Source organism: Chamaea fasciata, unplaced genomic scaffold (genome assembly GCF_029207755.1).
Source record: "Chamaea fasciata isolate MVZ Bird 193981 ecotype frontalis unplaced genomic scaffold, bChaFas1.0.hap1 SCAF_12, whole genome shotgun sequence".
Taxonomy (NCBI): Eukaryota; Metazoa; Chordata; class Aves; order Passeriformes; family Sylviidae; genus Chamaea; species Chamaea fasciata.
In genome coordinates this window covers 10,861,862-10,882,876 of record NW_027094097.1, presented here as the reverse complement: position 1 = coordinate 10,882,876, position 21,015 = coordinate 10,861,862, and the positions used below count along the sequence as shown (strand labels likewise).

The 21,015-nt window shown below is 58.8% G+C and overlaps 1 protein-coding gene across 4 annotated transcripts; it reads right to left on the bottom strand.

The window, feature by feature from the left end:
• Positions 1-1,743: 1,743 nt before the first annotated feature.
• On the bottom strand, positions 1,744-21,015 carry NDRG4 (NDRG family member 4). 4 transcript variants are annotated; one of them, XM_066194612.1, is made up of 17 exons: positions 20,842-21,015; positions 17,035-17,126; positions 16,519-16,563; positions 10,077-10,182; positions 8,744-8,864; positions 8,419-8,481; positions 8,161-8,221; positions 7,767-7,853; positions 7,614-7,670; positions 7,167-7,270; positions 6,566-6,622; positions 6,418-6,469; positions 5,836-5,883; positions 5,562-5,597; positions 5,311-5,362; positions 4,712-4,750; positions 1,744-4,090 (listed from the first exon to the last, which is right to left on the bottom strand). In XM_066194612.1, the coding sequence occupies exons 1-17, from the start codon at positions 20,876-20,878 to the stop codon at positions 3,936-3,938; spliced, it is 1,212 nt and encodes a 403-aa protein (XP_066050709.1). In that variant the 5' UTR covers positions 20,879-21,015; the 3' UTR covers positions 1,744-3,935. The 4 variants fall into 4 exon arrangements, with proteins under 4 accessions (XP_066050709.1, XP_066050710.1, XP_066050711.1 ...); XM_066194613.1 differs by lacking the exon at positions 4,712-4,750 and having other exon boundaries at positions 20,842-21,012; XM_066194614.1 differs by lacking the exons at positions 16,519-16,563; positions 17,035-17,126; positions 20,842-21,015 and adding an exon at positions 12,646-12,781.

Here is a 21,015-nt window from a genome sequence, read left to right as displayed (position 1 = left end):
CAGTCACCTTTGCCAAGCCTGGCTCACCTAGTGACACAACACAGTCAGCTGCAAAGGCTGAAGCATTCAGTGAGTTGGCAGTAACCTGCAGTAACTCTGTCCTGGCAGCTGAAGCCCTCTCCCCGCTGTGACAGATGGAGGGAGAATGGCTGTCACCATTGCCCAGCTGCTTCTGATTCTCAGACCTGCGTGCTGTCATATTCCTATCTGTTTACATAACCAAACCCAACAGCCAGCGGTTGTAACAGCATTGTTGTCCTTTGGTGGGGTGTTTTAAACAACAAACAAGGCAAAGGCGGCGCTGGGCAGAGGCTGTGAGCGCTTCAGACCGCACCAGGTGGCAGTGCAGCCTCACAGATGCACCGCAGGCTCTGACCCTCTAAGTCGCATTTTCATGCACTATTTGAGACACTGACCTACATCGTTCCCTCACTCCCCACTAATGGCATCCGTCGCTGGCCAGAAAAAGCAGCCTGAATTTTTTTCTGCCCTGCTGCTCCCATTGCTTCACAGGTTCCCCCGAGGGATTACACGTACTAAATTATCTCCTCCTGCTAGAAATAAAAACTCATGCATCGTCAACAGCCTGTTCTCATGCGAGTATTACTGGCAGTATTAAAAAAAGCTGTGACTATACTTTCTTTGGTAAACATATGGGAAGGGATGCTTCACTGACATACCTGCTTCTGGTCCAAGAAGTGGTAACTGAATGGTGAAATGGGCCAGGTCCAAAGAAAATAGATTATTTAGGCTCAAACCTGAAGTACAGAAAAAGAGTTTTTTAACCTAGCACTAGAACTGTAGGGATATGGAGTTGTTAGTTTTCTTCCTGTTGCAGTCTGACAGTATTCAGCACCCAGCAGTCCATGAATTGCATTCAGTGGGAATGTGGAAATCATTTGTCTGACATCCTATCCCAGCCATCTGTACGGCTCGAAGTCTCCGTTATGCCCTGGACGAATACAGCAGCATTACTGCATTTCAGTGATGCAAGCGTGTGCAGTGTACCCCGTCCCCCCCAGGTGGGGCTCAGCCTGACCAGCAGAACCAAACCAGCCAAGAAAGGCTCCTGGGCTGCCTGCCCACACCTCAGCTCAGCCTTGGCCATTTGCATTCCCTCCCCACATGTCCAGGCTTTCTCTGCCTACCCCAGGCAACCATGAGTGTGGAGTACACAGCCATACTGTCTCCATGCTTTGGGTCTGACCCCTCTGCAGGGACTGGGACCAGTCTGGAGTGACACAGCACAAAGCAGACACTGACACACGCGAGCAGGGACAAGGACGAGGATGTAGAGACATGATCCTTCCCAGGTAGGACTTCATGCACTTGGAAAGGGCTATGGCCTGGGACACTCAGACCTTAATGGGGAGACATACAGGTGTCCTGGCAGTGGACAGGGAAGCTGAATCTCCCAAGGGCCCTGCTCATCCCCAGAGTTGTGCAGACACAGATCTTTTCCCCAGCAGACAGCCCTTGGATCCAACTTCATTGGGCTACAACTGGCAGCTTTCCAGCCTCCATCTACTCTTTACATGTAGGGCAGCCTGCCTATGGCTACCCCAAAGCCAAAGCTCCCCACAGCTTTCCCCCATGTGCACCCTGGCCTCCCTTCTGTGGGCATCACTAGTGGGGTTGGTGGCCAAGGTGTGTCACCCTTGTCCTTCGTGCCTGCCAGGTCTCTGCAGGCAGGCCCCAGGTGGGCTCAGACCCATTTCCCTGCAGCATGTTGTAAAGAGCACAGCAGGTTCTTAACATCTTTATTAGTTTGTTGGTTTATTTCCAACACAGTAACTCCTCTCTACAGCAACAGGTTAGTTAAATCCGGTTTACATATTGCTGCCTCATGAGCGCTGCGGCCTCGATGCCGCTGTGACAAAACCAGGCTGCACTCAGACAGGAAAATGTGTTAAATTCCGCTGTGACTGGGAAAAAAAGGAAAACCAACAAAAATCAAAAGAACAAACCACCAGGGAAAACCAAACCAACCAACCAACAAAACCAGGGTGAGGAACTGAAGGCGAGCACGGCCACACCACCTCCAGGGAAACCACACGGCACTGCTTGGACAAGAATGCAAGGAGGAGTGAACCCAAAAAGGTCAGGGACTGGGCAAACCCTTATATATATATTATGTATAGGTATTTATATATATATATCATCTGGAAGGACACGCTGAGAAAACAAGAGATCGCAGCGGTATCTACCATAAAAAGGAGCTACGTAGCTTTCAGAGTCACACCAAGAGGGAAGCACACAGCAGAACAAAGTGGGGGACAAAGGGGGACACTGGTGTTTTGGGGTGGCCTTTTACTATGGGAGGGTTTGGGTGGGGCTCGGGTCTCAGGGCCACAAGCCCTCATACACCCGCTGGGAGCCCCAGGACCTCTGTGCCCTTCACTGGGGAGCAGGGATGGGATCTGAGGGTAGAATGCATTTGTGGGGCTGGGTGGGACCTGCTTCCAGCGGGCTGGTTCTGCTTGCCCAGGTGGTGGCACCTGCTGGGCTCCCTGCTCAGGTCCCCCATGGACCACCTACAGAGACCTGAGGACCCATCACTAGAGCCAGGGCCATCCTCACCTGTGCCTCAGAGTGTGCACAGGAGGGACTAGGCACTGCTGCTCTGGCAGCAGAGGCTAGGTGGCCATCACTGGGGTTATGCAATGACAGGGTCTCCATGCCGAGGGCAAGAGGCAAGAGCCACCTGGAGTTGGTGGCCAGATGGGGCCCCACGGCCCAGGGGGAGCCAAGCCCTTGAGAGACGCCCCGCTCAGTGCACAGGCAAGTGCTGGAGGTGGGGATATGGATTTGGGGAGCCATGGTGGGTCTGGCCAGCCATGTGGGCAAAGCCAGACCATGGAGTGCTCCCCATATCCCATAGGTCACCCCACACTGCCAGCACCTTGTGGTGAGGCACCCCGTGGGGCAGAGAGTGCTGAAGGCTCCCCAGCATGGTGGGGGGAGTGTCTCATCTTATTGCTAGTGGCTCCTCGGTGATGACACCCACAGGTTGTGGCAAAACTTGAGGTGGGATTTGCTGTGTGACATCCCCTAGAATAGTGGCCTCTGGACCCTGGCAGGCTCAGCCCTAGAGCTGGGAGTGGAACTGACAGTGTGGCAGGGGCCAAGCCAGCCAATTCCCCCCTCCCAAGTGCATATCTGGTGGCAGGCTGTAATTGTCCTCCTTGTAACAAGGGACAAAGGAAGTGCCTCCTCTGGTGAGGGCATGGGCAGAGGCAGGGGGACACCCATGCCACCCTCCTACCCTTATAGCTTCTGGAGTAGGGCTGACCCCTCTTCACTTGCCCCAGGGCAGCCCTCAGGGTACATGACCAGGGCAAAGGGACAGTTTGGGATGTGATTTCTCACGAGGCTCAGCCAGCTCTGGGGTAGCAAATCCTGGGTGTGCTGGGGGATCCCATGCTAGCTCTCCCTAGAGAGCGCCATCAGGGAGAAATGAAAACTGCATCCCTAGGAACAGATCAGTGACCTCCCAGTAAGCACTGCTCCCTGTTTCCATCTTCCTTTTGGTCAGCCATCAGTTGAACTTGGGAGACCAACCTACCTCTTGTGTCCTCTCCACGTGCTGTCCCATCCCATCATCCCATCCCATCCCAACATCCTGTCCCCATCTCACCACCCTGACCCTGCTACCCCATCCTGGCCCTGTCCCCCTGCCACCCAACCTCCCAAGCCAGGGCCAAGCCGATGCTGGGGAGGGTGAGGACCAGTGCAAAACCATGTGTGACTGCTGGACGAAGCCCCTCTCCTTCTCCTGTACCAGACAAGGGGGTGAGGCCAACGGCAAAGAAGACAAATTGACCCCGAAGAAGCGAGGGCCCTGGTGGAGGATGTCCACGGGGCGGGTGGGTGCTGGCGGGATGCTGACAGATGGGAGATGGCTCTGAAGGAGACGTCGGCGGCGGGCGTGGACCTCAGCACGATACCTCCATGGTGTGGTTGATCTGCCCCATGGCCTCAGTGCTCTCCGAGTGGGTGCAGGCACGTGGGCGGGTGCCATCCACGGAGCTGGCGCTGGTGAGGGAGGCCGTGCGGGAGCGTGCCAGGCGGGTCATGCTGGCAGATGGCACTGCACAGGCACAGAGACAAGGCCAGGGTGCTCAGCTCCCTCCGAAAACCCGAGGGACCTGAGCCAACATTGCCGCCAGCCCTGCTCCCCGATGCGACTGAGCCTGGGCACAAGCTTGCAGCAAGCAGTGCTGTGACAACATGAGCAGCTCTAGGCTGGTAAGGGACAGCAGGGCAGGGGTGCTCCGGGGCAGGCTGAACACCAGGCTCACTCCTGGGCATGCAATCCCTGGGCATCAGGCAGTGGGGACCCCTGACTACCATGCTCCATGAAAGGAGTGAGCTGGGATCAGAGCTCCCCTGGCTGCCCAAGGTGTGCAGGGAAAGTGACACCCTCCCCCAGCCAGGATGTGCCCTGATGGGCACAGCTCCTGGCCCGCCCAGAGGAGGGCACGCTGGGCTCACTGCCAAGACTGTGCCTGCATGGAGGGGGAATTCTCTGAATGCCATTTCTCAGCCCTCAGCCCTGGCTCAGGGTGCCATGTCAGGCAAAGCGGAGCAAGGCAGTGGGCATCCGGCTGGGAAGGGCCAGTCCTGCACCCAGGCTGCTCCCAAAGGTGCCCAGGCAGCTCGAGGGCACAGGCCAGGCAGGCACCATGCAGCAGCAGGCACTGAGCGGTACCTGAGCCTCCACTCAGCCTCCGATCCTTCAGGTGGGTGACTGGCAGGGGTGGGAGGAGGGCAGGGAGGGCAGAGAGAGAGTGTCAGCCCTGTCTGCCGCTCTGCTGGGCCAGGAGCCCCTGCCCAGCCCACGTGTGCCTGCACACGGAGCTGTCCCTGTGCACACAGACTGCACACACACACGCACACACCAGGACAACAGACCTGCAAACACACACGTACAACAGACCTGTACACACACACACACGTGCACAGTGACTTTTGCTAGCATGCACACACAGGTATAAACACACACACACACGTGGTCATAAACTGTGCACACACACATGCACAGACTTCTGCACATGGGCTCTGCTTGTCTTTGTTGCACACACACAGCCCCTGCTCGTGCATGCCCACACACACACACGTGCACACCTACACAGGGAGCCTGACACACACGTATGTACACACAGAGCCCTTGTACACACATCTGTGTGCACACAGAGCCTGTACACGCCTGCAGACACACAGACAGACAGACCTGCAGCAGGCCAGCACACATGCACACTGGCACACACACAGACCCACACCAGCCCCACACCCAGCCCCAGCACTCACTGTAGCCCATGCCTTGCAGGAAGTACTTGAAGGCTTCGGTCAGCTTGCCTGGCTGTAGGGAGAGAGCAGAGGGAGCTGAGCTGAGGCAGCCCTGAGGCTGAGATCCCCTCTCAGCCCCGAGCAGCTTCTGGCAGCCCCAGTGTGAGACCCCTATGCCCTCATCAGCCCATCCCCAGCTAGCCAAGGACAGCACCAGTGCCTGTCTCACGGCCCAGTATGCCCAGGTAACTGGGGAAATTGTGAGGGCTCACCTGTGTGACCTGGGGCAGCCCACCAGAGTCAGCCATCTGCAAAGAGAAGGTCCTGCTTAGTTTGGTAGGATGCCTGTACTGCCCACCATCCCCCAGTACCCACTGGCAGGATGCTACCGCCAGTCACCCTGCCCTCCCCACACACTCCCAGCTCCAAGGGCCATGATGAACCTGGAATGGGGAGATGGGGACACCCTGCAGCCCAGGGACAGAAGGCAATGGGGCACTTCATAGGCAGCAGGGACCTCCATGCTGCCCCTTGCCACCAGCCTACCTTGAGGAATGTGGTGTTGGTGGGATCCAGCTTGGAGTTACACTCCACCTGCAGGCAGGAGAGACAGTATTAGCACCCTAGGAAGCCAGGACCCAAGCAATCGTCCCTGTGCACCACCGCTGGCCCACAGCATTCTAGCTGGCAAATCCCACCCCTGAGCCCACAGGACCACCATCCCCTGCCATGGAGCGAGTGGGACTTTCCTCCTATCAGTCTGGGCAAGGGCAGGGACTGGAACAAGAGGTGAGGGGGACTGGGGAGGCATTCTGTGTCACACATGTGTGTACATGCACACAAGTGCCAGCAGCTGTGTGGGTGCACGTGGCCAGGCAGGGATCGTGCCTGTGTGCCAACACATCTGAGCGTGCACAGTGTGAGCACATCTGGGCACATGAAGAAGGGAAAGCTTTCCAGGTGTGGCAACCACACGCAGCTGCATGCGCACAGGTGCCCACATGGGCAGGTGGGTCTGCACACGAGCACACTCCCACTCCCAGGAGCTGCCACATGTCTGAGCAGGCAGTGAACCCGCGCGTGGGCATGGCCCACCTGCCACCCCGCAGGCACTGCCCTGTCACTCACCACCCCCTCCTCAGCAGGCGCGTTGTCTCCGACCACCAGCATCACAGGGCAGCTGGAAGTGAGAGGAGAAAGGGGCCTGGTCAGGGGTTGGTCTGAGTGAATCCCACTGCCCCAGGACCCCTCTGTGACCTGCCAGTGTGACTCTTACCGCAGTGTCTTGGCATTGGGCACAGTCCCAGGCCGGTTGATGTCCAGGTCCCTGCGGCTGATGGAGGGGAAAGAAGGCCAGTGTGAGCCCATGGGCAGATGCCACCACCGATGCCATAGCACAGGGATCAGGCTCCTGGCAGCCCCAAGAAGCCACACCCAGCCCCGCTGTCCTGGCACCTTGTGCATGGAGGATGCCATGGCCATCTCTGCTGCAACCCAAGCAGAGCCTGTGCCACAGGATGCAGCACCCAGCAGAATAGCAGGGCTCTCAACCCCCTGCATGCATGGGACAGCATCTCTGACCCCTTTCCCAGGTCTGTGCCAGTACCCAGTGCAGGAGGAGATGTGGGAATGTCTACCTATGGCGGTGGGCTCTGGGACATGGCAAAGCTTTGGCTCAGGTACCACCACTCCTATATCCCCAGCCAGCAGTGGCAGACAACTTTGCACTGCTGCCTGTATGCACTGGAGGGTGATGACAGCACCCAGCAGGGGTCTGGGTTCCCACAGTGACCCCAGAGCCACCCACCAGCACTGCAGCCCCTTGCCCCAGCACTGACAGGACACAGCCCAGCAGCAGGGCTGCCTGGAGCACTCACCCATTGTACATGTTGAGGAAGAGCTGGAGGTTGAACTGGTTCACCACACTGCCGATCTGCTGCCGGTAGCTCTGCACCAGCTCCGTGTTGTTCATCAGCTCTTCCTGTGGTGACAAGGATGGAGATCAGGGCAGGTGCTGGGGAGACATCCCTGCTCCCCCAGTCCTGCCCATGCCGTGCCAGCCAGCACAGATGAGGAGGAGGATGCTGGGCAATGCAGCTGGGCACAGTGGTGCTGCAGGCAGCACACCCAGGCAGGACATGGGCACAAGTCACACACTCATCAAGGTTAAGCCTCAGACCAGGCAGGGCTTGAGTGACCCCAGCCCTGCACATGGGACAGGTCCAGTGGCACTGTGGCACCTGGCAGGGCACAGCCTGGGTGGCCCAGCTGGGATGCTGGACTGGGGACTGGTGGCAGGGGTCCAGAGGATTCACAGCCCTTACCTGGCTGAACAGGTGGGACAGGACAATGTCCGGCAGTGTGCTGGTGAGGCCAGAGAGCTGTGGAGGGAGCACAGGGAGTTATTGCACTGCCCTGGCTGCCTCCTGCCCCAGGAAGCCACCAAGACTGGGAGGAGGGGTGGGGGCCCTGCCCACCTTGGCAGCTGCCCAGTCAATCCAGCCTTTGCCGTTGGGGTCGATGTTCATAAGGACCAGCCCTTCGACCAGGTCAGGGAAGATGAGCTGCAGTGATCAAGAGGGGAGAGGCTCAGAGGGGAGGGGATATGTGCCCTGGGCAGCCCCCCACCAGAGCCACTGCACAGGCATTGCATGGAGCTGCTGTGACCCTGTCCTGGAGCAATGGGAGACCTGTGGCAAGACTGCCCAGCCACTGTGGCCTTGGCACTGCTGTCCTGGGTCCCCCAACTCTCCGGGAGCCTTCGCAGCAACAGACACTTCCTGGAGGTATCAGTTCCTGCACTTCCTCATGCCCTGGACTGCCAGCAGGTACAAACAACCCAAGGCCAGCCCATCCCAGCCCCAGGCTCACCGCAAACTTGGCCAGCACGTAGGCTCCTGCCCCAACACCGATCCCGATCACATACTTGAACCTGGAAATATGGAGAGGTCCATATGAGGGGACAGCAGGCTCCGACACGTTCCCTGGGAACATTCCTCCACCCACAGCAAAAAGACTTGCAGGATGCCAGTTTGCAGGGAGAACTCCCCCAGCCCCAAATCCTTGTCTTCTGTCCATCTCCCTGCCCAGGACCCTCAGGCAGCAGCCATGGAAGAGAGACTGACTCACCCGAAATGCTGCACCACGCTGGGTAACATGGCAGCCAGCTGGTCCATGGATGGATACTGGTACCTGTGGCACAGGGAGGCACAGGATGGTGGTTATGGAACCTGCTCAGAGCACAGTGTCTGGGACAGGGCAGCTGGGCTGCCTGAAATGGGCAGGGAAATGCCACCAACCTGCAAGCCACCCTATTGCCCACCCTTCATCTGCACAGGCTTTGGCACAATTTGGACAGACCTACAGGCAGGGCACAACTGCCAGGCAGCAACAACCCAAGGGGCAGGGAGGTGACACCCCAGCAGGCACAGTGACCCCTGCAGCTGGCACCTACCCCTGAGGGAACTGTGAGGCTCCTGCCTGCTGGCCCGGTGCATCCACGTGGCACACAACAAAGTGCTTCGTGATCTCCTGCATGTCCTCGTAGTTGAAGAAGGTGTTGAAACAAAGCTTGTCTGTCAAAGGGCAGGTGGGTATCAGAGACCAAACACCCGGACACTGGGGCCTGGTGGGTCAGGGGAGCATGGACAGAAGCTGACCACCCTCCCACTGCCCTTCAACCAGGAGGTGACGCCACTAAAACCATCCCATCCCCTCCCCTCCAGGCTCCTTGTCCTCACAGCAGAGACCACAGCTACTGTTAGCAAGGGCTGCATCCCTACAGGTGTCAGGAGGCATGGGGATGGACAGACACAGCCAGGAGAATGGGGAGTTTGGGGTGACCTCACTGGTGAGCCTCAGAAGGATGAGACTGAGGGATGCAGAGCCCAGGACTGCAAGACCACCCAGTGGGCAGGAGAATTAGCAGCCTGGGGTATTAACCCCATCCAAAATCCCCAGGAAGGGCTCAAGAAAAACACAGGATTTGAGGAATAGCTGAAAATGTCCCTGCTAGGAAAGAGCTGAAGAAACATCCCCAGTGCTGCCGTGGACAGGACCCCACCCCTGCAGTGGGACACAGACACTGCTGGGGCTTGGCAGGGTCCTGTCCCATGGCATCAGTGCTGGGACATCCCTCCCAAAATGTGGGGTGAGGCAGGTTGTAAGGCCTGTTGCAGCCAGCATGACGTGTGCCTGAACAGCCAGAGCTGCTGCAATGGTGACACAGCTCATGTAGTGTGTCAGTGACTCAGCCTCAGCCGCCAGCGGAGCGGGAGACGCTTCTCCCCACTCGCAGGGAATTGGGCATCCTGGCTCAGCTGGAGGGCACAGCCTGGGACAGGGCTCTGGGGTGCAGCTCCAGGGCTGCAGGCTGACAGAAAGTGCAGCATCTCCACATCATAGCTCCAGCTCAGGGTCCCTCCTTTCCCTGCTATTCCCAGTCTCTTTTGTCCCCCACTATGCCCTGCTGCCAGCTGGGTCCATGCTCTGAATACCAACGGGCTGGCAGCGGCAGTGAGGACCAGCGCAGCATCCCCCATGTCCCATCCCTGCCTGGTGTGGGCGGGCAGGCAGGCAGCCAGCACTGGGGTGGCCAAGCACTCCTGGCTGTGTCTGGCCTGGGCTTTGTGTCCAGCTGAGCATCCAAACTCTCCTGGTGCTTTCAGATGCCTGTGCAGCCATGGGTGGAGGAAAAGGAGCTGAGCCAGGGGTGCTGTCCTGGCACCCCACAGAGCCTCGGGCTCACCCCTGCCTGCCCTGCGCCCCAGCCCAGCAGCAGCACTCACGGTTGAGGCCCACATCGTGGTAGGTCAGGATGGCCGGGCGGTTCCCCTTGGGAGAGCCCCGGATGACCACGTGCAGCAGCCCATAGGGGGTCTCAATGTCGTGTTCCTGGGGAAGAGGAGAGATGGGGTGATGCCCACTTGCCCTAAGACATCCTTTCATCCTCTCCTGCCCTGCCATCACACCCTTCACTGGCTGGCTCCCATGGGAAGACATGGGAAAGAGGACCAGCTGTCCCAGGAAAAAGAAAAGCTCTGGGCATCCCAGAGGGGGTAGAAAGCAGGACAAATCACATATAAATGCAAGGGAAGGGAAGGGAAGGGAAGGGAAGGGAAGGGAAGGGAAGGGAAGGGAAGGGAAGGGAAGGGAAGGGAAGGGAAGGGAAGGGAAGGGAAGGGAAGGGAAGGGAAGGGAAGGGAAGGGAAGGGAAGGGAAGGGAAGGGAAGGGAAGGGAAGGGAAGGGAAGGGAAGGGAAGGGAAGGGAAGGGAAGGGAAGGGAAGGGAAGGGAAGGGAAGGGAAGGGAAGGGAAGGGAAGGGAAGGGAAGGGAAGGGAAGGGAAGGGAAGGGAAGGGAAGGGAAGGGAAGGGAAGGGAAGGGAAGGGAAGGGAAGGGAAGGGAAGGGAAGGGAAGGGAAGGGAAGGGAAGGGAAGGGAAGGGAAGGGAAGGGAAGGGAAGGGAAGGGAAGGGAAGGGAAGACTTTGGATAGGATCATAGGATGTAGGATTGGACATGTTTATACTGAGATAGGATCACAGGATGGTATCAAGGGATGGATCCAAGAGGGCTTGAGAGAGGAGGATAACAGGATGGGACAGGTGGACCGCAGGACAGGAGAGGTGATCTTCAAGGGCTTGAGACTGAGAAAATTTTTGGCAACAAAAACAAAAAAAGGGTAGGGGTTCACAGCATAGCCCAGCTGGGTGCAGGTTCAATGTATCTGGGACAAACAGGCAGAGGCCAGACCCTGGACAGCGCTCCAGGAAATGCTGCAACCTGATCACAAAATTACAGCTAAAGTAACTTCAAAACCCCTGGTCTGAAATGGCAGTGCCCCCACACAGAGACAAAAACTATGCTGTGCCTCAGTTTCCCTGTCTAGGAGAGCTCCTTCCCTTCCACATCCTGGCCCTAGCTCCCAGCCAGCACAGGAAACTGAGGCCAGGTGCTCCCCAAGGACAAGGGACCAGAGCTTCCCTCCAGATGCCCGTGCCTGCCAGCCAGTCCAGCAGCAGTGACCTGGAGGCTGGGATCTGCTGGGTGCAGGAGCATCATGCACTGAGCAGGGCAGGGCAGGAGATGATGGCAGGGTGCCCAAGCATCACAGGCCTCGCTGCTGGCACTGGCAGCCCCATGGCTGGGCTGGTGGGAGGGGAGCAGGTACGTGGATGCTCACGCGGGTTACGCGCCGCCAAGGACTCTGAAGGACACGGGCCTGGGTGGGAGGAACTGCCTGGGGACAGGGTCTCCTCACTGCAGTGCCTCCCCTCACTGAGACCTGCTGTCCCTGGGGGAACACAGTGGCCAAAAGTAGATCCAGGGCTCTGTGGAGACATCTCTTAGCTCCCAAGGGCACCCTGACCCCAGCCCTCATCCACAGCTGTCCCTCCACCCCCTGCAGCTGCATCAGGCAGAAGTCCCTGAGCAGTGACATCCCTCTGCAACAACAGATTGGGACACTGAGGCAGAGGAAGGGCCTGGCCCAAGGTCACAGAGCAGGAGGCATCCATGTGGTCTGATCCCGGACACAGGGCTGCCTCCTTGCCATCATCATCCTCGTGGTCCCCATCACAGCCCCAACAGCTCAGCTTTCATTCCTACCCCAAAATCCAAGGAGCAGATCCATTCTCAGCACTGCTCCTTCCTGCCCCTCACCAAGCCCGTGGTGCAGCCTCTGCAGCACCGCTGGCTACCACAGCCCTGCCCTTTGCCGCAGGGATGCTCGCTGGGGGAAGAGGCTTGGGATGCAGGAGATGCAGGGCATGCAGGCAGCAAGGAGAGAGGGGCAAAGAGAACCCACAGCCGCAGCAAGGAGGGCCATGGGGGTCTCAGCACCCATAGGTGTTTGACAGACCCCATCCATGTCCAGGCTACCTGCTCACCGCTGCAGTGCTCCCACCTCACTCACCCCCTCTGCATCAGCCTGTTGCCATCGGGTGTTGCCATCACCGCAGAGGCCGGAAAACAACTGAGGGGTTGATTCAAAACAGCCAGAGACCCTTTCCCTCTGCAGCTCGGGGGGTGGGCGAGGGGCAGTGTGCCCCTGCCAGCACACAGCCCCAGCACGGGCCACAGCTGCTCACCCTCAGCCTCGGCACAGCATCTCTGCCGGGCTCGGGGAGGACACGCTCAAGGACAATGCGTCCCCAAAACCTGCAGCACATCAGGGATGCGGCAGCAGGGCTGGGAGAAGGAAGGGCTCCCCAGCAGGGTCCTCCCTGCCCCAATGCCTGCCTGACCCACTCCGAGCCCTGCTGGGTGCAAAGGCCCAGCCTGGGCAAGCGGGAGAGACGCTGGGGCAAAACACCCGGAGAGAGAGGGAGGGCAGTGAGCACGGGAACGGAGGTACCTACCCCGTCCCAGCACTCCGGCATGGTGAGGAACTGGGAGGACGAGGATGCTCAGGCAGTGTGGGCCAAGCTGGAGGTCCCGGTGTGGGGCACAGTGATGCAGCGGCCGGGGCGAAGCGTAGCTCTGCGCTGGCTCAACCCCTCGCCCCGATTTATAGCGGAGCCCCAGCCCTGCGCTAAGCCCTCCCTCGCCCTTCCCCCTCGGCAGGTTTGGCCTCCATTGCAGGCGAGCGCCGCGATGGAGCCAGCACTCAGCCATTGGCTGCCGCGGGAATTATTCATGCTCCAATTGGCCCCAAATACCCTTGTTTATGAAGGAAAAACGCCTGGCACCGTGCGGTACCTTCTCCATCTTCCCTCTCTCGGCAGACGGAGGCAGGCGGGTGTCTGGACTCGCATCCCGTGGAGCAGCCCCTGCTCGGTCAGGGCAGGGCTCCCTGTGCCCACTGCTCACACCTGGCTCCAGCCCCACACCGGCACACAGAGCCCGGGCCAAGGCCCTGCAGCCGTGCCCAGGCAGCGGGCAGCACACACACAGCCACAGATGGACACGGGCACACACCAAAAACCAGGAGAAGGACACGGCAGGCGCGCTGTGCCACGTGCACGTGACACGCGTGTACATGCACAGGAACACGTACCCACACAGACACACAGGGGCCAGGCACAACCGTGCCTGGCACTGGGAAAACTGGAAAAATTGATGCCGTACCCACATCAAAGCATAGGCACCCCACAGAATGCTTGTGGCATCCCCCCCTCCGGCCAGGCCCTGTGTGTGTCAGTGCGTGTTCCTGTACATGTGTGTCGTGGTCATGTGCATGCCGTGAGTACACCTGCTGCATCCTCCTGCTGTGTGCTCAGCATGGAGGCCACGGCCATCAGTGATGCTGGTGGGTGCACAGCAAGCTGCACACCTGCAGAAATTTGTACACCTGTGCACAGAGGGGCACGCAGGTGTGCACAGAGGGGCACGCTCATGCACTCATGCACATGTAAACACTGCCCAGACACCTGTGTCACCACAGCCAGCAGCACACTCCTCCCACCTGCTGTGGAATGATGGCAGGCAGGGCATGTGCAGAGTTTAGCCATGACCTGGGCATTGCCAGTGGCAGGCAAACAAAGCAGGAGGAGGGGCACTCCAGCAGCTCCAAGGGGTTGGATCATGTCCCTGGACTGACACACGCTGTGTGCATACACACATGTGTGAGTATTCCCATGTGCACATATGTGCAGGCAGATTATTTCTTCCCTTCCAATGAGGCCTCTTAACACCACAGCCCCAAACCTCTCAGCTGTCTGTGGCTGCCCTCCCCCTGCACCCTGCCTGCCCCTGCCCTGTCCAGTTTGGCATGACAGGCACAAAGCTGAGCAATCGTGGATGGAGAAGGAGTCCCACAGTCCCTCCAATGCCTTTCAGGAACCCACTGAAAGCCATGTCCTACAAACAAGCCAGGGCTGCACAGCCAGAAGGTCTGGAGTGGGAGAAAGGACAGACAGGCAGAGGGATGACATCCACACTGCCTCCACCGGAGAGGCTTTACTGTGCACTGCTCTGTCCCGTGGGGAGCTCAGACCCAGGCCTGAAAAGAGGCATCCCTGTGAATGAAGGACCGTGTGTGGTGGGGAAGCCCAGCTCCCAGATGGCTCCTGGCACTCCAGGTGCCATTTTTGCTTTCCCCAGCCCCGCTGCCTGTAGAGCCAAAGACCATGGCAGCCAGTCCCCAGGAGAAAAAACAAGAGATGCAGAGGGACAAAAAAAGACAAAGTGGCTAATAGAAGACAGAAGGGGTGTAAGAGCCAAGGTGAATACAAAAGGGCTTCAGGGAGATGAGAGGGCTGAGCAAGGCTGACTTTGCTTGAATAGCATCAAATGGGATCACCACTGCCTTGGCTACTAGCCCACTTGCCTGGCAGGTGGCCCAGACCTCCTGCAAGATCCAGGGCACCCAGATCCCAGAGCACCTGCCCCCAGCTCTCCTGCACCTTGGCTTATGTCCCAAGGGCTTTACTTTGGCTGCTGGCAGAACTGGGGGCTCCCCAGTCCCCCCCACTGCCCCAGCCAGGCCTGAGCATCCCATCAATGACTGACTCTAGGGAGCAGCAGACAGATAGTGAAGACTTAAGCTGGGAGCTGGACTGGATTGTCCCAAGGAAATGAGCCTAGAAAATGGTGTAAGACCTCCCCAAGGAATGGCAGGCAGCCCCCAGCCTTTGCACTGCACCAGCTTGCAAATGTCAGAGCGGAGAAAAGGAGGGGGTTGCCCTGACGTAGCCCAGGAAACTCAGCCCATCCCTACTCTGAGGCTCTTGGAGGGGAACCAAGAGGACACAGGGTCTGGCTGGCATGGGAAAAGCTCCCTTGTTCATTGCCCAGTTCCTTTTTTAGGTCCTGAGGGCATGGAGGTGTATCCCTGTGGCATTTGCTGCTCCACTTGGGCACCGCCAAGGACAGAGTTCAGTGCCGCCGTGGGCCAACCCCTGAAATACGCAACAATTGTCCTGGGAGGGTCATTGCTCTTTAATATCCCCTGCGTGCCAATCAAGCCCTGCCCCAGCACAGCTGAGTGAGAGCCACACTGGTGCCTCTGGTGCTACTGAGAGCTCTGGACAGCTTGGCACTGCCACCTCCCTCCCCTCCTCGCCTCCCTCTCCCTCCTCTCTCTCACTCTGGTGACACCAGGAGGTTTGGTTTCCTCTCCAGTGGCCAACAGAAGCCCTGAGCAAGCAGAGCAAGGAGCAACCCAACCCTGCACATCCTGCTGCTCTCTCTGCTGGGGAGGGCACAATTTTAATTATTTTGTGGCTTTTGAGAGGGCCATCAGATATGTCCCACTCTGTGAACCACAGCAGCCACCACCACAGCCTGCCAAAAGGCCTTTTTCCCTTACCAGTTGCACACTCCCACCCACATGGGTGACAGACACTGAGTGGGTCAGCCCCAAAATTCTGGGCACTGCTAAAACAGGGACCTGTGCTCCCCTGCCCTTGTCCCAGGATAAATGAAATCCACATTTATTTTGTCCTTACAGGTGCTGTTGTTTCAGGGCTGTACCTGCAAGAGCTCAGCCATCACCACCCAAGGCCGCTCTCCCCATGGTCCCACTGCTGGCAAAGTGGCAGCACAGAACCTGAAGTCAATCACTGGTGTCCCCTGGCAAGGGAACACTTTAGGAGAGGGACAGGCAGCAAGCTGGCAGCCCCACTTCCCTCCCTCCCCACCACCCTGGTCCCCACAGAGGGAGCCTGGTGCAGGATGAGCCTGGGCAGAGGTGTGAGAGTGATGCAGACCAACATGGGAGTCAGGCACAAGCTGAGTGAGTGAGTCCCATGAGTCCCAGAGCTGTATCATGGGGCTTGTCTGGAGAGCAGAAATGGAGGTACAAGATGGGCAGGTGCCAGCCAAGGGAGCAGAGGGGCCCTGCTCTCCAAGAGAGGTGGGTGGTATAGGGTGCAATGCCCCAGCCCTCCAAAAGAGAAAGAGGCTTTCACACATCTTTATGTAAGCAGGGAGCTGGCATTGCCTGGGAAACCATTGCCATGGCAATGGTAGAGGGGCTGGAAAAGCAGCTCGGCCTTCCTGAGAAGAAATTGCCTGTTTTAAAGGTTTTGTCCCCAGCCCATGGCCAAGTGCCCACCAGCCACATCCGAGCGCCAGCACAGAGATGCCTGGCAGCATCCCCCTGTCCCCTTCTGACAAGGACCATGATGGATGTGCATCCCCAACAGACACTGACCAGGCACTGCATCCCCACGAAAAAAGGGACAGCAACACCCCTGAGCCCACTCATTGCCCCACAGCCTTCCCCAGGCACAGGCTGCTGTTCCATGTGAAACCCAGGGGTGGGCAGCACCTCCTGTGGCTGGTCCTACCTTCCAGTCTGTGTCCACAGTGGGGAGGAAGACATCCGAGTTCTCCTGGGATGAGAAGGAGCCATTAGGGACGGAGACACCCTTTACTTTTGCAGTGCCCTCCCACCCAGCTCACAAAGCCCCCTGACACCACAGGCACCCACTGCCCGGGGCTGCGGGGGACACAGGGACACAGGGGACACAGAGCCCACACGTGTGCACACACACACACTCCTCCACAGCAGCTGCACACAGGTGCACGTGTTGCCTGCATATGTGCATACACAAGTGTGTGTTAGCATGATGTGTAACCTCTGCACACACATCCATCATCCCACCAAACCTGAACTTGTGCTCAGCCATGCGGGCTCATCACCACCAGCACACACACACCCAGGATCACAAATGTGCCCCCAAAAGCAGCACACACACACAGTCCCACACATCTGCCCAGTGCCAGCACACAACCCCTCCCAAGTTCCCAAGTGCTGGTCCCCCACGTGCAGGAGCCAGGGCCAGCGTGGTCACCAAACTCACCAGCTCGGCATCCTGTCCCCGCAGCAGCGGCTTCTCCTCGGTGAAGCGCAGCTCATGCAGCCCTGCCATGGTCATCTCCTGCAGCAGCAGCCCTGCCCAGAGCAAGGGAGAAGTCAGGGCACGTCCTGCCTCAGTTCTCTTTGCCTCAGCCCTCCAGAGCCTCACAGGTTTCCCTCCCATAGGGATGGGACCCAAATCAGCTTCACTCCACCCATCTACTACAGGGACTTGGTGCTTCATCTTGAACAGGGGCCACAGTGAGCTTCTCTGCTGGGAGCTGGCAGCAGGCACAGAGCAGACAGTGCCTAGGTGAGCACAGCTCCTACCCAGGTCCAGTTCTCCCAGTTAAGGAAAAACCTATCTCCAGGGCATGATCTTGGTCAAACTGAGGGACCAACCTCATCTGTCCATGCTGGTCACCTCAGGAAGCACCCAACTGAGAACAAGAACATCCAAATTCCCATCCCAGCTTTCAGCATCAGTCAAAGACAGAAAATCCAAATTTCTATCCAGTTTTAGGCTGCAGATAGATATGTATGGGACAGAGGGAGATCTCCCTGCACAGGCAGAATGAGGGGTGAGTTTTCTCAGCCATGCTGGGAGGCAGAGGGGTGTTCCAAGCAGAAAGAGAGCAGAGAGACAGCCTGAAGTTTGTATAGCAATGATGGGAGAAATCCAAATGTGAAGCCTTTGCTCCCAAAGTCTTCTCCTTGCCTGTGAATCAGGTGCTGGCCAGTTGGTACCTCAGCCCCAGGACCTGGAGGGACAGACTTCTCCATGGAGCTGCCACTAGCAGCGGTGTGAGACTGGGTGCTGCTGACCTCAGCCAACACAAGCATCTTCAAAAACATCCCCAGGCACAAGCCCAGCTCAGAGAGCAAAAGAGAGCAAAGAGATCAGCAGCTGGCTGCACACAGAAGGTGAAAGACATGGGAACAGTCCAGGCTCCCCTGTGTTTAAATGGGATGGGTAACTGGCAAGTCCCAGTGCCAGGGGATTACCTGCACTCAAGCAGGATCCAGACCTCAGGCATTGCCTTTGCAGCCTCTGTTTTCACCCTTTCCACAAGAACAAGCCTTTGGACAAGTTGTTGCTTCTCCAAATGGGCCAGCACTGATCCCACATCCCCTCAGCTGTCTCCCCCTGTGCAGTCTCCCTGGACATAACGGGGATGGTTTGGGCTGCACAGGCACCACAACAGACACAGACCCCTCCATCCACACAGCCTCAGCCAAGCCTGCTTCACACTTTGTCCACTTCAAAACCTAGATCAGTCCAGGCTGACGATGTGGAAAAGCCAAGGAATGCCACCAATATTGTAGGGCCACCAGGAATACAGGAACTGGTCATAAACTCCCCTCCAAAGTCGCGTTTTGCTCCTCTGACCGGGTTTTCCATTCAAAACTCAAGCAGGCTGTGCCACCTCCCTGCTTTCTGCAGACACGGCACTTTGCCTTGCTCTTTGGGAGCCATCCAACAATCCAGAACTGTTTGGAGGGAGAAACACCACTGCGATGCCCCTCGAGATTCCCAGGGCACCCAGCACCAGGAGTCTCCATGTCACCCCCTGCCCAGAGGGTCCCACCAGGCCGGGGGATGTTGAGAGGTGCCACCAGCCCCATGGAGAGGCACAAGAGAGGGGCACACAGCTCCAGGCTGGGCTGCTGCTGCTGGGGAGATGGCTCAGTGCACAGGGACAGCCCTGGCCTGCAGCCCACCAGCACAGCCGAGCCAACACAGCCTGCAGAGCCACCAGCTGAGGAACCCCACAACCCCAGGGGGAAAAGAACCAGGAGAAAAATCGGCCTCACCGATAGCTGGGTCTGGGAGAGAGCCGGAGCGTCCCACGCTGAGCACACCAACCCACCGTGTGGCCACGGCCCCAGGGTGGCTGGGAACAGCACTTAGTGTATGGTGAATGCCTTTAATAATTACAGCCTGCAGCTAATATGGGAGGGAGGGTGGCTGAGCCATGAGGAAAGGCCCCGTGACCTTGTTTGCGTGGTGGGGGGAAAGCTGGCTCAGGGGGGATGTGGCAGAGCCCTGCCCCAACCAGCATACCCGGCATGGGATGGACAGTCTCCTAAAGTGGTGCTGACTGTGGGAACAGAGGAGGGATCAGGAAGTCAGGGATCAGTAAGCAGGGTCACAGCCGTGTTGCCATCTTCCCTGGGTGCTCTGCTTCCCATGAAACCCCACAGGAACCCTCATCCCTGCTCCTGGCAGCATGGCTGTGGGGCTGTGGGCAGTCTCACCCAGCCCCACTGGGCCACTGTGGTTGTCGGTGAGGAAGCCACAGCTCCAGGTTTCCTAGCCAAATCAACTTGGCTCCCATCTTATGCCAGGGTAATGTGCCCAGCAACGAGCCCTTTTCCTTGCAGCTCACCCCAATGCTCCTCAACAAGCACCCATTCCCACGATATCACCCCAAACACACCTATCTCTGCTCTCCCTCTGCCTTCCCAGTGTGGTGCAGCAGTTTCCAAGGCACAGCCAGGACATTTCTCTTCCCTAATTCCCAATCAGTTCCAAACCCAGCAGGATATAAGTGTTCTGTCTGGGACTAGTGCTCTGCCCCACCAGGGCCCTGGCACTGAGTATATAGATGGGGGCAGGAACAGCCACATTGGCTTACCTTCCCCAGGGATCTGCAGCCCACTGCTGGATAACTGGAGGAGAACCAGCTTGTAGCATTATTACTATTATTATTATTATTATTATTATTATTATTATTATTATTATTATTGTATCATGATCACAACAAGGCTGTGAGCTCCATTTCACACTTGGGAGTGTGTTTGGTCACAGGGCAGGGATCCCTCAGATGTTGCCTCAGTCTCACAGGAGTCCCCACACTGACTACCTGCGTCCTGCCCTGGCACGGATGTGGTGCCCACAGGATGTTGGCACGGATACCTCGGGTTGACTGAGCAGCGTGCAACAAACAGGCAGACAAATCAGGAGAAGTGAGGGCTGGCAGTGAAGCCAAGGCAGCCTTCAGTGAGGCTGGGAGAGGGAGGAAGGGAACTTGCAGCTCAGTCTGAGCCACGGCCGTGTGCTCACAGCATTGCCCCCCGAGTAGGACCGATGGGGGAGCACGGCGGGGTGAAGGAAAACCCCAGTGTGACACAGTCTGGGCCACATCCTGCTCCACCGGTGCAGGAGGAACACCCACAGCTTTCTCTGACCCCGTGAGGGACACTGGTCTGCACCCCAGCAGCCCCCACAAACCAGCCTGACAGTGTGGTCCAAGTGAGGGGTGCAGGACCAGGCAGCCACACCTCGAGAGCCGCCAGGCCGGGGCACACGGTGCCACTGATGCATGGTCTGGGGGTGGTGGTGGCAACAGGGGGCTTTGTGGGGGCTCAGGCTGTCTCGCAGCGGCTGTTGCTAAGAGCAGCTTCCTTCCCAGCCAGCGCATTCGTCGGGGCAGCGGGGAGACTCCCAGGGGAGGCTGGCTGAGGAGCGAGGAGGCACCGCAGGGATGCTCCAGCAATCCCCCGGCCACCCCCACCGTCCGGCTGTCTGCTGAGCGGCCCCCTTTGCCAGGAGGCTGCCGGCTCCGTTCCCCCTTCCCCCAGCACCCTCGGGCTGGGCTTTCCCCGCTGCAGCAAGGCATCACCTCCGGGAGCCCGAAAAGGACCCGACCCCGGCACCTGCGGGAGCCACGGCAGGCGGCGGAGGGGGCGGGGGGCAGCTCCGTCTCCCAGGCAGGGGCCGAAGGCTCTCGCCACCCCCGGCCCCGTCACCCCATCGCCCCTCCTCGTTTGACACCCCCCGCTCCCGGCACGGGCGGCCGGGCCGTACCTGTCAGGAGCTCGATCTTGTGCCGGAGCACCTTCATGCCGGGCGGCGGGTCCCGGCGGGCGGGGCGGGCTGCGAGGGGGCGGCGGCGGCCCCGGCGCGGGGGGCGAGCGGAGCCGGTGCCGGTGTCGGTGCCGGTGCCGGTGCGAGGTGCGCGGGGCGGCGCAGGGGCTGGGC